The sequence below is a fragment of the Lathyrus oleraceus genome, chromosome 3, assembly GCF_024323335.1.
Source record: "Lathyrus oleraceus cultivar Zhongwan6 chromosome 3, CAAS_Psat_ZW6_1.0, whole genome shotgun sequence".
Classification (NCBI taxonomy): domain Eukaryota; kingdom Viridiplantae; phylum Streptophyta; class Magnoliopsida; order Fabales; family Fabaceae; genus Lathyrus; species Lathyrus oleraceus.
The window spans coordinates 480,827,123-480,843,870 of NC_066581.1; the positions used below are offsets into that span (position 1 = coordinate 480,827,123).

At 36.1% G+C, this 16,748-nt stretch overlaps 1 protein-coding gene across 1 annotated transcript; it reads left to right on the top strand.

Moving 5' to 3' along the window:
* The first annotated feature begins 11,876 nt into the window (after positions 1-11,876).
* Positions 11,877-14,564, top strand: LOC127131744 (uncharacterized). Its single transcript, XM_051060661.1, has 9 exons — positions 11,877-12,164; positions 12,259-12,576; positions 12,660-12,776; positions 12,878-13,195; positions 13,289-13,546; positions 13,639-13,710; positions 13,791-14,086; positions 14,179-14,361; positions 14,450-14,564. Exons 1-9 carry the CDS (start codon positions 11,877-11,879, stop codon positions 14,562-14,564), a joined length of 1,965 nt encoding a protein of 654 aa, XP_050916618.1.
* Positions 14,565-16,748: the final 2,184 nt, after the last annotated feature.

The window sequence follows — 16,748 nt, forward strand, 5'->3', positions numbered from 1 at the left end:
ATGAGGTATGCTTAAAACTTATGTTAACTTTAATGTGTATATTCAAAGTTTAAAATTTATGCTTAAAATTTTACTTACATATTTTCCTTGATTATGTTAAATAGACTCCCACAAAATCCAAATCAAGAAAAGAGGTAATATACAATTATATGACATATATTCATGGAAGTTGTTACATTCTTAATTTGATCTAACTATTTATATGACATGTAGGTTCAAGAAAATGAGGTTAGCAATGCCTCCGCACAACAAATAAAGGAGGTTAAGAACGCCTCCGCACGGGTAAAAAGTTCTGGTGCTAAGAAGACCGTAGCTAGGAAAAAACCTACCACCAAGTATAGGTCGTGCCTCAGGACATTTATAGAGATGACCGATATACCGACCGGAGGTGTTCGGACTATACATATGGAGGAAGGGATTTTCGGCTTTGCTCACGACCAAATGATTGGTAATGAAGACTTCATGCAAGTATTTGGTCATGAAGAAATCGGCGTCAACGTTGTCAATACATATATTAGGTAAATCCGGTCTACTTTGTTTTATTAATTCGGTTTACTTTATGTTAATCCGGTTTACTTTATGTTTCAAAAGAGGTGTTAATGATGTTTTTATATTAGGTTTTTGTATGACAAAATGATGCGCCCCAATGATTTGGACCAGTCATTCGGATTCTTAGCACCAGCGAGCATCAACTTAGGTGCAATCTTAAATAACCCGGATTCCGTGACGGAGTACGTTCTTCGGATCCTCAATGACAATAAAAATGCGGAGAAGTTGTTTTTTATACCGTTTAATACCGGGTTAGCATTTCATTCTAAATTCATATTTTATAATTATTTTCCAAGTTACCATCTAACATTTGCCTAATCATTACAGTGGACATTGGTTGTTGCTCGCAATCAATCCTATCCGAGAAATTGTGTATTATCTTGACTCGTTAGGAAATGATTGGACAACATACCCGGATATGAAGCGCCTAATTGACACGTAAGTGAGAATGTTCAAAATTTTTCTTAGTTTATGTTAATTGTTCTAATTGCTTCATTTTTATTTTATTAGCATCCTACAAGCTTTTCGGGCCCAACGAGATATCCAAACCTCAAGGAGGGGCGCCAACCGCATTACATGGATTAAAGTGGCGGTATATTTTTAATTACCACATTTTTTATTATATTAGTGATGACACTTGATAAAACTTAGGATTTATAATCCATATTTTTTTTTCATGTAGTGTCCTCAACAACGTAATCAAATAGATTGCGGGTATTTCGTGTTGAGGTTTATGCGGGATACTCTTGCTTTGGGCCGATTAGTGATTCCCACCGATGTATGTATTACTAACTTATGAGTTAATTTTATATTTACACATATCTCATATAATTAAATAGTTGGAATTAATTCAAAATATTTTTTGCTTCATATGTAGTACTTTGAGGAATTCAAGTGTGCATTTTATACAAAGGATCAAGTGGACGAAATCAAAGAGGAGTGGTGTCAATTCATGATAGAGCTCAAAGTTTTTTCATAAATTTGTGTAATTTTGTAGTATATTTGTAATATATGTAATGACTTGTAAATGTGTACATAAATTTCGAGTATAGGTAATGACTTGTAAATGTGTACATAAATTTGTATATATTTTGATACATTTAAGGCAAAATTGGTTTGAATTGGTATATATATATTTGTTAGCCAAAAATTGGTAGAAAAAAGGCCAAAATGGCATGTATAAAATGTGATTCTGTCTGTCAAAATCTGGTTGAAAACAGGTAGAAATTCTGGTTTATAAACCTGGAAAAAATGTGGTTTAAAACAAAAGCTACAAAAATTTTCGTATACATTAGACAGCGCTTTTGGAAAAAGCGCTGTCTAAGGGGGGGCTTAGAAAGCGCTTTAGGCAAAAGCGCTGTCTAAGGGGGGGGGCTTAGACAGCGCTTTTTGAAAAGCGCTGTCTAAGCCCCCCCCTTAGACAGCGCTTTTGCCTAAAGCGCTGTCTAAGGTATACCTAAAAAAATTAAAATAGGGGGGCTTAGACAGCGCTTTTCAAAAAGCGCTGTCTAAGCCCCCCTATTTTAATTTTTTTAGGTATACCTTAGACAGCGCTTTTGCCAAAAGCGCTGTCTAAGGTATACCTAAAAAAATTAAAATAGGAGGGTCTTAGAAAGCGCTTTAGGCCAAAGCGCTGTCTAAGGGGGGGGCTTAGACAGCGCTTTTAAGATTTCAAAAAGCGCTGTCTAAACCTTTAGCAGCGGAGGTTTAGACAGCGCTTTAAAGCGCTGTCTAAGGCTAAAAAAAGCGCTGTCTAAGGTCTTGTTTGGCGTAGTGTTATAAGCCTTCCTTCAACCATGCAGTTCCACACATGCACAGCCTCGGGATCCCTCTCATTTCGATGTGAATTCGGTTTTTCCCTAGAAGCTACTAGAAGTGTCTCATTGTTACCTCATGCACCGACAACCACTCCCTCGCCCTCGAGTGTTACATGTAACCACTTTCCGACCTCTTCGGCCTCGGGTGTTACATGCCCACCAGCTTCCGCTTGGTTTGTCCCCGAACCATATCGTACTAGAAAAGGTCTAGCTCTGATACCATTTGTAACACCCCATACTACTTTCAGGATTACCGAATGATCTCACAAACCAACACGGGTCTTTTCAGCATGTTTTATCCTCACTCACACACTTTTCGGGAAACTTTCTAGAAGGTCACTCATCCTAAGATTGCTCCAAGCCAAACATGCTTAATTGTGGAGTTCTTATGGAACGGGCTATGCAAACAAGATGCATCTTATTTTCGGTAGCCTAACCAATAAGAACTCCATAGTTAAGCATGCTAGACTTGGAGTAGTATTGGGATGGGTGACCTTCTGGGAAGTTTCCTGAAAAGCGTGCGAGTGAGGATAAAACATGCTGAAAAAGCCCGTGTTGGTTTGTTGGATCATTCGGTAATCCTGAAAGCAGTTTGGGGCGTTACAAATGGTATCAGAGTTAGACATTTCCTAGTACGATGTGGTTCGGGGAAGAACCAAGCGGAAGTTGGTGGGTATGTAACAACCGAGGCCGAAGAGGGCAGAGAGTGGTTACATGTAATACCTGAAGGCGAGGGAGTGATTGTTAATGCACGAGGCATGACAATGAGACACTCTTAGCAGCTTCTAGGGAAAAACCAAATTCACATCGGAATGAGAGGGACCCTGAGACTGTGCAGATATTGGACTACGTGGTTGAAGGAAGACTTATAAGGATTAATTAGTACTACCTATAACAATAAGATGTATCTTCTTTTCGGTAGCCTAACCAATAAGAACTGCATAGTTAAGCATGCTGGACTTGGAGTAGTATTGGGAAGTTTCCCGAAAAGAGTGCGAGTGAGGGCAAAACATGCCGAAAAGGCCCGTGTTGGTTTGTGGGGTCAGTCAGTAATCTTGAAAGCAGTTTAGGGCGTTACACTACGCACACACTATGTAGGGAAGTTGATGCAAATATGTGAATGATCATGAGCTTAAGAGAACAAAATGAATAAAAGGGGAATGATCCTTCTAAGTTAGGTCACCCACACCCGTTCATTTACCCCAACGACATCTAGTCCTCCTATTTGCTAATAATTTGAGCCAAAGTGTGCGAAAAAGAAAAAGACAATAAAAAGATCATAGTCACTAACAGATTTTCCTACTATGAGTATGAAAGGATAGCAGGCTTAATGTGATTGCACTCGAAATGAAAAAGAATAAAAAATAGAATGAGTAAGTTAGGCTTGAGCATAATGGCATGATTCATATTGGTTTTCATAGGAGGGAGGCTTTTGACTGCACAATTTCGGAATTGTGTTCTTACGATATCCTTAGTGTGCAATTAGTACCTATCAATGCAATCTTAACCGAAATAGAGTTTGTAGCCAAGTATGAGTATTTGAATTCTATTTTTTTTAGTCTTTATATTAAAATGCTTCATTTTTCAAAGCTTTTCATGTGTGTAGTAACTTGCTTGAGGACAAGCAAAGGTTCAAGTATGGGGGAGTTTGATAACAATGAAATGTATCACGTTTCCGACTCGACACACATGTCATTTTAGTCCATTTTATGGTTTTATGCTGGTGTATTGTGTTTATTTCAGGTATTTTCCAAGTAGGAGCTTCCGTACGAGAAATTGGGACCAAAATAGCAAAGAACAGAGAAAAAGGACACATTCGGCACGTATGGCGTTGTCCATGACGTGGTAGTCAAAAGCCACCTCAGTAGGAAGAAAAGTTAAAAAGGAGCATTTCAGAACTCATGGTGTTCGCCATGAGGGCCATGGAGTTCTCCATTAACCTTGAAGACCATGTTCTCCCACTTTGTACTCATGACGTTCGCCATGAGACCATGGCGTCCGTCATGGACTTTGAGGACATAAAAATAGCAACAACTTGGCCATGTCTTCTTCCACTTCAGCATAAAATTCTCCATGACTCCTACATAAATTCAGCCTCTTTTCAGAGCCCTAAGCACTATATATAGACATAAAATTTAGGTTTTCATTGTCCAAGTTTTTATTAGAATTATCAGAGCTTTAGAATACTTGTTTTAGGAAGAAAAATTCCTTACTATAAAACGTGTAGTTTCTCACATTGAGGGACTGCTGCAACTTAGATTTAGGATTTCTCTGTGTACTTGGATCATCAATCTTACCGGAATTATATTGGGAGCTTTTCAGTTTCAGTATCTTACAAATCTTCAGATTCTACTGCAGGTTTAATTTTACCAGCTTTTATTTCTGCTTTATTTATTTCAGTCCTTAATGTTTCAACTTTTATCGTTTTAAACTTTGCTGCTCTTAGTTTCCAGTCTGCAATAATATTCATTGTTCCCGTCAATTTTATTTTCAGTTTTTTAGTTTCTACGGTTGTTTTTATTATTCATTGTTTTTGTATTTTTAAAGTACTTATATAAATTCCAATCTATATTGTTCATACTGCTCTGATTTACTTCTTTATGTGGTAGTTACTTACGGGTGCCATATATATTTTATTATCTAATGTTTAGTCTAATTAACAACAATATACTTTCCTCAATCATGTCCGACTAAGCAATTAGAGTCCATCATGTGAGGATTGTTGTTTCAACGGGAATCGGTAAGTTTTATCGGCACTAATTTTAATATTAATTTAATTTTACGATTTTGAATTTTATATTTTTAAAGTAAAAAAGTTTTATGCGAAAGTGAAAACACTCAGATACTGGTCAACAGCGCAACAGTGTGAGACCGGTATCCGATAAATAAATTTGGATTTTTAATTTCTATAAACAGTGACAATGCTTTAGTAATTAATTAGGACTTACCAATTTTCAAAAATTGTTTCGAAATTATAACTTGTGGAGTGACAACATGACTTTTAGGGCTTTTAAACATGACACGGGTTGCGCGAAAGTGAGCCGTTTTTTTAAATTAGTATTTCCTCCAAAAAATACTTCAAAGCAAAACGAAGTGCCTAAATTTATCTGAGTCACGAAGGTACACCGAAAATTACATTTCGGTCTCTGTTTATTTAATTTTCTAAAACCACTAGTAATTTACATTTGTTTTCAAACCAACCAAAAGCGATTAGCCTTAGATTTACAAAGCGACGATAGATCATAGTAGGTTGACATTGGTCTATGTGGGCTCAACACTTTTTATCACTACGCCAAAAAGTGCTTTTGGCAGCACCAAAAAGAAAGCGCTTTTTAAAAAAAGCGCTGTAATAGCTTGAAAAAAAATTCGCCTATGCGTGTAAAGCGCTTTTAAGGTAAAAGCGCTCTTATAGGTCTCCACTTATGAAAGCGCTTTTAAGGTAAAAGCGCTCTTATAGGTCTCAGTCTCACATCTATGAGTTTCACACTTATGAAAGCGCTTTTAAGGTAAAAGCGCTCTTATAGGTCTCATGGGTTTCACACTTATGAAAGCGCTTTTAAGGTAAAAGCGCTCTTATAGGTCTCAGTCTCACATCTATGAGTTTCACACTTATGAAAGCGCTTTTAAGGTAAAAGCGCTCTTATAGGTCTCATGGGTTTCACACTTATGAAAGCGCTTTTAAGGTAAAAGCGCTCTTATAGGTCTCAGTCTCACACACTTATGAAAGCGCTTTTAAGGTAAAAGCGCTCTTATAGGTCTCATGGGTTTCACACTTATGAAAGCGCTTTTGAGGTAAAAGCGCTCTTATTGGTCTCATGGGTTTCAGACTTATGAAAGCGCTTTTAAGGTAAAAGCGCTCTTATAGGTCTCAGTCTCACATCTATGAAAGCGCTTTCATGGTAAAAGCGCTCTCATAGGTCATTTATAAAAATTATAATAAATCTAATATTACAAAATCCCTGACTTTCAGAAATCCCTCTTTCACTCTCTCTCGTTCGAAGCTCTCGCTGCCCTGGAAAAAATTCCACAGAGTACCTGGAAATCTCAACGATAAACACTGCAAATTTGAAAGAGACTGCATTCGAAAGAGAAGGATTCAATACCTGGAAATCTCATTGCGTTTTAAGGTTAGGTTTTCGTGTCTTTCTGTTTTGCCCTAGAAGTCAAAGAATAGGTGGTCGATTTTGGTTTGAATGGACTTGCATTGCTACATTATGGGTTATTTATTTGTCAGTATCGATTATTAGAGTTTGTGACTATGTTTGCTTAATATTCTGTAACTTACCGAAAGTTTCATCTTGTTCTGATATAAATGATATTCTGTAACTTGCATCGCCATTGACTTAGAAATAATGTTGGGAGTTCTAATAGAATCAGTGCCTTTTCAACATTTGTTTAAATTTGCTGAGAAAGTAGGAAGGAATGAACTGATATGTTTGCACCATTGTATCCTCATATTCTAACTATTACTGAAATTTCAGAAAGTGATTTTGATGTTAAATGTTGGATACTCAAATGGAATAACTTTGTCTGCTACAGTGATATATGTGATATGGTTTCAAGAACTTAGAGCAATGTCTCATATTTTGGCAATCCTATTACATGTTGGTTTGAATGAACAGTTAAACTTCAAAATGTACATTCATATTTTGGCATAACTTTGTCTGCTACATTCATATTTTGGCAATCCTATTTAATGTTGTAAAATGATGTTTTAATATTATGTGAATTTTTAAGATGGTCACTGTAGTGTAAAATGAACCCTGATGGACTATATGTACATTTTTCATGTGCTTGTCTGCAGGTTGTTGAGTATCGTGGTGAGCAAATAGGAGGTCTTGAGGATCTGAGGGAACCATATATGTTGTTTTCTTCCTTTATAGATAAATTCTTGCTTAGCTTTTATTACATGGTTTGCGTCTAATTGAAAACTTCACGTCTTTGCCCATTTCAGGTTCTTACAAAATCGGTACTGCGTCTGAATCTGTTAATGCAGCTTGCATATTTTCTAGAAAAGATCTTTCTCGGTATGTCTTTCAGCTTAGATATTATACAAACCCAAAGCATGTGTTTAATCATTTAGTATCTAGAATGAATCATTATGTTCAATTATTCATGTTAAGCTAATGAATCAAGTTACCAAAATATGTTAGTTATGTATGTTGCTTTATTATTTGACCTTGATATGCAGGCCTGCTATACAGATTCCCTGCGCAAGCAAAGCTGTTGTAGTTGTCCGGTTCTGTCCTATATTTTTTAATCTCAAAGCGACAAACTCAGGTACTTGTGCACTTAGTATAGTTCTGTTTACAACCAGTAACTATGTACAACCAGTTATATGTGGTACTGTTCCAATTAAACTGCCTGTGTGGGATGTATTCCGTCTTAAATCTATATGACCTCTTACTAGTAAAGATCATGAGTGGTGGCCTAGAGGTTCAAAGTGATTGGTCTGAGCTAATTAGACAGTTTTATATTATTTAGCTCTAGTTATGCATTAGGAAGCAGTTATGATATTTGGAACTGTGTTTTGGTCGCAACAAGCTCTTGAGTTCTTGGAAAGGAGACAGACAAAAGACTCAAAATAGTGGGACTTAGACGAGTTTCACCCAATAAAAGAGTGTTAGAGTTGGTATTGTTAGCACTCCTTTTATTAATATTAGTCCACGTAGTTTAACTATTGATATACCGGTTCGTCCATTGACACACTAACCTTATATCCCCATCGAGTTGATAATTTAATAAAATTGATAATGTGAATTGAATTTCTTGGTTCTTGAATTTCTTGGTTCTTACTTGTGAATTGAATTTCTTGAATGATCGATTACTTGGTTCTTGAATTGTTCATGTGCATCATATAAGTTTCTTGAATTGTTTTATACGTTATGACTTATCCTTGATGTTGTTTTATATGTACAGCGCTCATTCCCTGTGTTTCCGTGAGTTTGACCTTCTCGACGTTGCTGTTCGGTAAATCCGAGGTAAATTTCTTCCTCAAATTACTGGTACACTGTGATGAATTCGTCTGAAATTGCGTGAATATGTTGTGTTTTCTTGCTCCGTATTCATTCCGTGTATACTTTGGGTTTTGACAGAAACGCGTTATACCGTTGTGTACCCTAATTACTTTGCGTTAAAACCATGGATAAGACATGGATGTATTCCAATCGATTGTCGAAAGAGTACGAGAATGGGGTATCGAAATTTGTTAAGTTTGCTATTGCGCACGCCAAAGACCCCAATCGAATGACATGTCCTTGCTTGAGTTGCTGTTATGGGAGTCAGGTTGACGCGGTTCAGTTGGCATCGCATTTACTACGGTATGGAATTGATAGAAGTTATACATGTTGGAATTTGCATGGTGAGAAAAGTAACGAGAATGTTGAATCGGGGTATAATACGACCTATGCTTCAAACGACGATTGCACAGATACATATGATTATGATCGAGTCGAAGAGATTGCAAAAGCGCTTGAAGAAGATCTTAAGGACTGTCCCAAAATGTTCGAGAGGTTGGTAAGCGATGCAGAGAAACCGTTGTATAATGGTTGTACAAAATTCACAAGATTGTCTGCGTTATTAAAGTTGTACAACTTAAAGGCGGGCAATGGATGGTCGGATAAAAGTTTCACAGAGTTATTAGCTCTTATGAAAGATATACTACCAGAGGATAATGTTCTTCCCAATCGAACGTATGAGGCCAAAAAGATGTTGTGCTCTATTGGCATGAGCTATGATAAGATACATGCCTGTTCAAACGATTGCGTTTTATTTCGAAACGAGTATGCATCGTTAAATGAGTGTCCTAAATGTGGTGCCCCTCGATATAAGAAAAAGTTGTCTCCAGCAAAAGTCTTATGGTATTTTCCTATAATTCCGAGATTTAGACGCATGTATCGTAGTGAAACCGATTCAAGACACTTGACTTGGCATGCAGATGAAAGAATTATTGATGGAAAGTTTCGACATCCGGCAGATTCACCCCAGTGGATGAAAATTGATAATGATTATCCTGAATTTGGAAAAGAAGCAAGAAACCTTCGCTTGGCATTGTCTACTGATGGAATGAACCCACATGGTATTCAAAGTATCTCGCATAGCACATGGCCTGTGATTCTTATGATTTATAACCTACCTCCATGGCTATGTATGAAGCGTAAGTACATGATGTTATCTATGTTAATTTCTGGGCCTAAACAACCAGGGAATGACATAGACGTATACTTGACACCCTTAATCGAAGATTTAAAGTTTTTGTGGGAGAACGGTGTGGAGGTTTATGATGGGTATAGGAAAGAAAGTTTCAACTTGAGGGCGATGTTGTTTGGAACAATTAATGATTTTCCAGCATACGGAAATCTATCAGGGTACAGCATTAAAGGTGAAAAAGCGTGTCCTGTTTGTGAAGACGGAACCGATACGATGCGATTGGACCTTTGTCATAAGAATGTCTTTCTCGGTCATCGTAGATTCTTAAATTCTAATCATCACTACCGTGGGTGGAGAAAAGCATTCAATGGAAATACAGAAGAAGGTAGAGCTCCAACAATGTTGACAGGTGATCAAATTTTTGAAAAGGTGAAGGACGTAAGTACTAAGTTTGGCAAGCCTTTTGCACATACACTTGTCAAGAGTGGGTGGAAGAAAAGGTCAATTTTTTTTGAACTGCCATATTGGAAGTCTTTGTATGTAAGACATTTCCTCGATGTTATGCATATTGAAAAAAATGTATTTGACAGTGTTATTGGTACGTTACTCAATATACAAGGAAAGTCTAAGGATGGCCTTAATGTAAGGAAGGACATGGTAAACATGGGAATGAGAACTGAATTGGGACCCGTGAAGAAAGGAAAACGAACATATCTACCACCTGCTGTTTACACTCTATCTAGAAAGGAGAAAAAAATATTGTGTAAGTTCCTAAGTGAAGTTAAAGTTCCAGAAGGCTACTCATCAGATATTAGAAGACTTGTGTCTATGAAAGACCTCAAGTTAAAGAGTTTAAAGACGCATGATTGCCATGTTATAATGGAACATTTTCTACCGATAAGTATACGTTCTATTCTGCCAGAAAAAGTAAGAAGCGCAATAACTAAATTGTGTTTTTTCTTCAAGTCAATTTGCAGTAAGATGATCGATCCTGCGATCTTACCAACATTGCAAAAAGAAATAGTTGTTACTTTGTGTGATCTTGAAATGTATTTTCCTCCCTCGTTTTTTGACATAATGGTCCATCTAGTCGTTCATCTTGTGAAAGAGACACAATTGTGCGGACCAGCTTATATGAGATGGATGTACCCTGCTGAACGTTATATGAAAATATTAAAAGGGTATGTGAAAAACCGAAGTCGACCAGAGGGTTGTATTGCCGAACGATACATTGTTAAAGAAGCGGTTGAGTTTTGTACAGAATATTTGTCAAATGTTCAATCAATTGGACTCCCCAAATCTCATATTGTTGAAAAAAAAGAAGGTAAACAGCTAATTGGAAATAAAGTTGTGACAGTATCAAGGGTCGAACGAGATCAAGTGCATTTGTATGTTCTGCACAATGAGATTGAGGTTGAGCCGTATGTTGAAATGCACAAGGGTGTTCTTCGAGGTTTAAATCCGAATAGAAATGAGAATTGGATAGTACGAGAGCACAATCGAAGTTTCATACCATGGTTTAAGGAACATATTTATTCAAAGTATCGTTCAGATCCCGCTTCAATAACAGAAAGGTTGAGATGTTTAGCATATGGTCCAAGTTTGGTTGTGTTTTCTTATAGCGCATACGCAATTAATGGATACACATTTTATACCAAAGAACAAGATGATAAAAGTACTATGCAAAATAGTGGTGTCACCTTGGTAGCTGAAGCAATGCACATATCAAGTGTGAAGGACTTAAACCCGAAATTTGCAAATCTGTCATATTTTGGGGTTATCGAGCGCATTTTGGTGTTTGATTATGAGAAGTTTCAGATTCCTATATTTGGTTGCAAGTGGGTTGAAAATAATAATGGCATACGAGTGGATAAGTCAGGATTTTTGCAAGTTGATCTTAATAGGGTGGGTTACACAGATGAGCCTTTCATTCTAGCCTCTCAAGCTAAACAAGTATTCTATGTCACTGATCCGACAAGTACGAAATGGTCTATAGTGCTTTTATCTAACAAAGTAATTGATGAAAGAATTGGAGATCAAGGTGATATTGATGTTGAGATTGAATCTTTTACCATAAATGATCAAAATGAGAATGAATCATGTATTAGAAATGATCATAATGAGGGTATTTGGATCAATCCAACCGTCCGCGTTGTTAAAAGAAAAGTAGAACATATTCCTACCAAGAAAAGAAAGAGACGTTACTGAAAAAGGTAATAGTATAATTATAGCCTATGTCATTCAAGAAAATTTAATTATAGCCTATGTCATTTTATATTATTCAATATATATATGGATTATTGATTATGGATTTTTATATTTTTCATTTCATTTTTATATTTTTTCTTTATTACAGGTTAAATGGCTAGTGATCAAGAAAACTCACAAGATGCAAATGCTCCTGATGATACTTCAGAAAAAGAAATTACACGAGGCATCACTATTATGAAGAGTATCATTCGTGATAGAGATAAAGCAGTAACATATAATGTAAATTGGAATGCTGATAACCAACTAATTGGGTCTAATGCTGCAAAGTTGGCAAGCTACATTGGTACACTTGTTCGTATGCACATTCCAATCACTGCTACAAGATGGAGTAATAAAGAGTTGGGTAGCGCTAAAGATAAGATTTGGACTGAGATACTGGTACAATATATGATTGTTTATATTTTCTTTATATTGACGATAATGTGTTTAAATTACTTATACTAACACACTCTATTCCAATATTTTTTCGTAGAGGTCTTTTAACATTGAAGATACAACTATCCGAAAAAAGTATATACTTCAATTGGCCGGAAAAAGACACAGAGGGTGGAGAACGTTTTTAACAAACAAGTATCTTAAGGACAAAGAAAAAAAAATTGTTGAATATGATCCGGAATATCCAGTGAAGTATGCGATCTTCATTACAGAAGAAGAATGGGTTGCTTTTGTAGACCAAAGAAGAGACGAAAATTTCAAGAAAGTGAGTGCCACAAATCGCGAGAGAGCGTCAAATCCCACGTATGCATACAAAAAAGGGCGTTTGGGATATGCACGCTTAGAGGAAAAAATTGTAAGTATACAAAAATGCTACGATCTTATTAATTGTCTCAATGTGTTATAATTGATTATCTTATTATTTGTGTCAATGCGTAGTTAGACGAGACGAAAAGTGACGCAACATCACTTCCGCCACATGTTTTGTGGAAAGAAGCTCGTGTGGGAAAGGATGGAACTGTTAGGGATGACGTTCAACATATTTATGATGAATGTGTAAGTAGAACATTGTGTCTTTAATTAAATCAAAAGTTTAATAATATATAATTAATTTTTTTATCTCCACTAATAATTTCCGATATGTAAATGAATTTCAGGAGACCCTATCTCAATCGATAAGCACAGCTGAGGACCAGGAGAACAGGAGCGTACTTAGTAGAGCACTAAATGTTCCTGAGTATCCCGGTCGGGTGAGGGGTAAAGGGCATGGTTGTACTCCAACTTCCTTGTATAAGAATCCAAGGAGAAGAAATCCTAGCAATCAAGAAGTGATGGAGACGTTGCAGGCATTACAAGCGCAAGTTCTTCAATTGCAAAAGGATAATGAGAGATATAGGTGTATGGAAAAGTGCAGTTCACAGTTGAAAGAAACTAGTGAGAAAGCCAGTATCAATTGTCAAAATAAATTTCCCGAGGTAATTATATATGTTATTTTGAAATTAAAATAGCACATTTATGTTAATTGAAATATATACACATTAAAAGTAACATATTTATTATTGGTTTAGGGCATTTCATCTTGTCAGCTATACTTATCGTCACCGACTTATCGCCTAGTTGGCAAGGGAAAAGTGCACAACACTTCGGGAGATTTACTTCACCATAGACCGCTCCCGGATGGACACCTTAAAGTATCGGTTGATGTTGTATTAGATAAGGATGCGTTGCTACCGATACCTGACATTGTTTCAGAGACAACATTGCTGCGAGATGCAATAGGATCATTTGTTGCATGGCCCTTGGATCTCATTTTCATTGATGATGAGGTATGTTGAATTCAAAAACCACTATGAATCTTTTAGTATTCAAATGTCAATTCTGAACCGTTAAGTTAATTTTTTTTACATGGTAATTTTAGACGCCTACAAAACCCGCATCTAAGGATAAAGGGATTTTGCGGCACAACGAGTCTGTTGCATCACAAAAAGAGGTATATTGAAAGTGTTAATTATATGATCCGAATCAAAAAATGCATGATTTTATAATTTACCTATGTTATATGATTTATAGGTATTTGCTCAAGGGTCACAACAACTGAGCCAGAAAATTGGTAGTCGACAGAAAAACAAAAGGGATCTTCCAGTGACTTCTTTGCCAAAAAAAGGTGCTTTTGTGCCTCGATACCAGATATCTCTTGAAACACTTGTTGACTCATCAGATATGGCAACAGCTGGTGCTATTCGCTTACTGGATATGGAGGAAGATATCTTTGGTTATTCATGCACTGAAACAATCGGAAAAGAAGATCTGGAACATATTTTTCGGCATCAAGAATTAGGCGTCGATGTTATACACACATACATCCGGTAATCCGATCTATATATTATTTAATTACTTGAACAATTTATTTACACATTTCAATAAAAATAGTCTAATGTTTATTATGTTTTTATTGAAGGTTCTTGTATGACAATTTCATGCGCGGGAATGATCAATTGTCAAACAGATTCCGTTTCGTGTCTTCCTCCCTGGTCAACAAAGCATTAATTTGTAGGGAACCGGATTCATGTAGAGAGTACTTAGTCAAGAGATTCATGGCCAGCAGTACAAACAACTTGTATCTTTGGCCGTATAATTCAGGGTTAGATTTTAATTCTAAGTTTATTCTAATCTTTAATTATTTCTTTTACGTAAAAAATTTCCATATAAACTTTTGTTTTAATTTATAGGTGTCACTGGTTGTTGCTTGCTATTGATCCTTTAAAAGAAGTGGTATATTTTCTGAATTCGATAGATGGTGAATGGACAAATTATCCGGATATGAAGCAATTAGTTGATACGTAAGTGAGACTGTTCTAAATATTCGTGTATATTTATGTGAGATTGTTCTAAATATATGTTTTTATTTTGTTAGATCAATAAAAGTGTTCCGATCTCAAAGACAAGCTCGAGTACCACGTACTAAATCCAGCAACATTACGTGGATAAAAGTGCAGGTACTTTAATTTTCACAATTTTGCTTATAATAGTGATGCTACTTGATAAGAAAAGATAACTATACATTCTTATTTGTTTTTCTATGTAGTGTCCTCTACAGCGCAACGGTATCGATTGCGGATACTTTGTAATGAGGTTTATGAGGGAAATCATTAATATGAATTAAATAGAGATTCCAATCACGGTATGGATTTATAACTTAGGATTTGTTTTAATATTTATCGAATATTTCATATTATTTATTACTTTTAACTAAATCATGCATATTATGTTTTGTTATGTAGTACTTTGATGAATACAAGTGTGCTCATTACACGAGACTGCAGTTGGAACAAATCAAGGAGGTATTGTGTCAATATTTTATTGAGAAAAGATTAATTAGTATATAATGGTTTCAAAATAACATGAATACTTTGATGAAGAATGGTTTCTGGTTGGCAAGTGTATAGTTCTTTATATTTTTAACAGATTAGTTATGACTCCAAATAGGCCGTATAACATATTAGTTTTGACTTGTGTATAGTTCTTTATAATTTTAGTGATATCTTTAATTTCATGGATAGATTAATGTGTTCATTCTTGTGTTGGTTTGCTTTAAAAAATTACAAATGCTTGAATTATGACTCCAAATGTGTTCAGTGCCTATCTATCCTTGTGTTGGTTTGCTTGAATTATGACTCCAAATGTGTTCATTCTTGTGTTGGTTTAAAAAATTACAAATGCTTGAATTATGACTCCAAATGCTTGAATTAGAGAGGCTTGATTTACAGGTTTATGGGATTATTCCCAAAAAATATTACAGGTTGAAATGGTAGGCTTAAACTGAAGGCAGCGTTTTGTTATTTTACTAGAGGAAAAGACAGCGCTTTTTAGTAAAAAGCGCTGCTAAAGGTTGTCAATAGAGAGCGCTTTTTACTAAAAAGCGCTGCTAAAGGTTGTCAATAGAGAGCGCTTTTTAGTAAAAAGCGCTGCTATAGGTTGTCAATAGAGAGCGCTTTTTACTAAAAAGCGCTGCTATAGGTTGTCAATAGAGAGCGCTTTTTAGTAAAAAGCGCTGCTATAGGTGGTATATAGACAACCTTTAAGAGCGCTTTTTACTCAAAAGCGCTGCTAAAGGTTGTCAATAGAGAGCGCTTTTTAGTAAAAAGCGCTCTTAAAGGTTGTCTATATACCACCTTTAGCAGCGCTTTTTACTAAAAAGCGCTCTCTATTGACAACCTTTAGCAGCGCTTTTTAGTAAACAAAAAGCGCTGCTAAAACCTATAGCAGCGCCACCTACGGCAGCGCTTTTAAGCGCTTTTAAAGGCCAAAAAAAGCGCTCTCATAGGTCTTTTTTGGCGTAGTGTATATTGCAATTGATTGGTCTGTGCACTTGCGGATTCAACACATATCAGTGAATAACTATGATTTTGAGTGGAGTCACCATCCTGGTAAAGCTAATGTGCTGATAGATGCTTTTAGTAGAAAGTACTTGCATATGTCAGCATTGATGGTTAGAGACATGGACTTGATTAAGCAGTTCTAATATCTTAGTTGGTATGTGAGGTGACGACACGAAGTATTATATGTTGGGTATGCTGAGTTGACTAAGAATGTTCTGGACGAGATTAGAGAGGGCCAAAAATCAAATTTGGATTTTATTGACCAGTTAGTGTTGATCAATCAAAGTAAAGAGGTGGATTTCAGAATTGATGAGAATTGTGTTATAAGGTTCAGATATAGAGTATGTTTACTAGATTTTCTAGAGCTTAAGAATAAGCTTCTTACAGAAGGTCACAAAAGTGGGTTGATTATTCATTTCAGTGCTACATAGATATATCAGGACCTTAAGAAGATATTTTGGTGGTCAGGAAGGAAGAAGGATGTTGCTGAGTTCGTTTATTCTTGTTTGACGTGTCAAACGTCTAAGATTGATCATTAGAAACCATCTGGGTTGATGCAACCGTTAAGTATTTATGAGTAGAAATGGGATAGCATTTTGATAGACTTTGTGACTGAGCACAATGGGGGGAAGTGATTCTATTTGGGTCG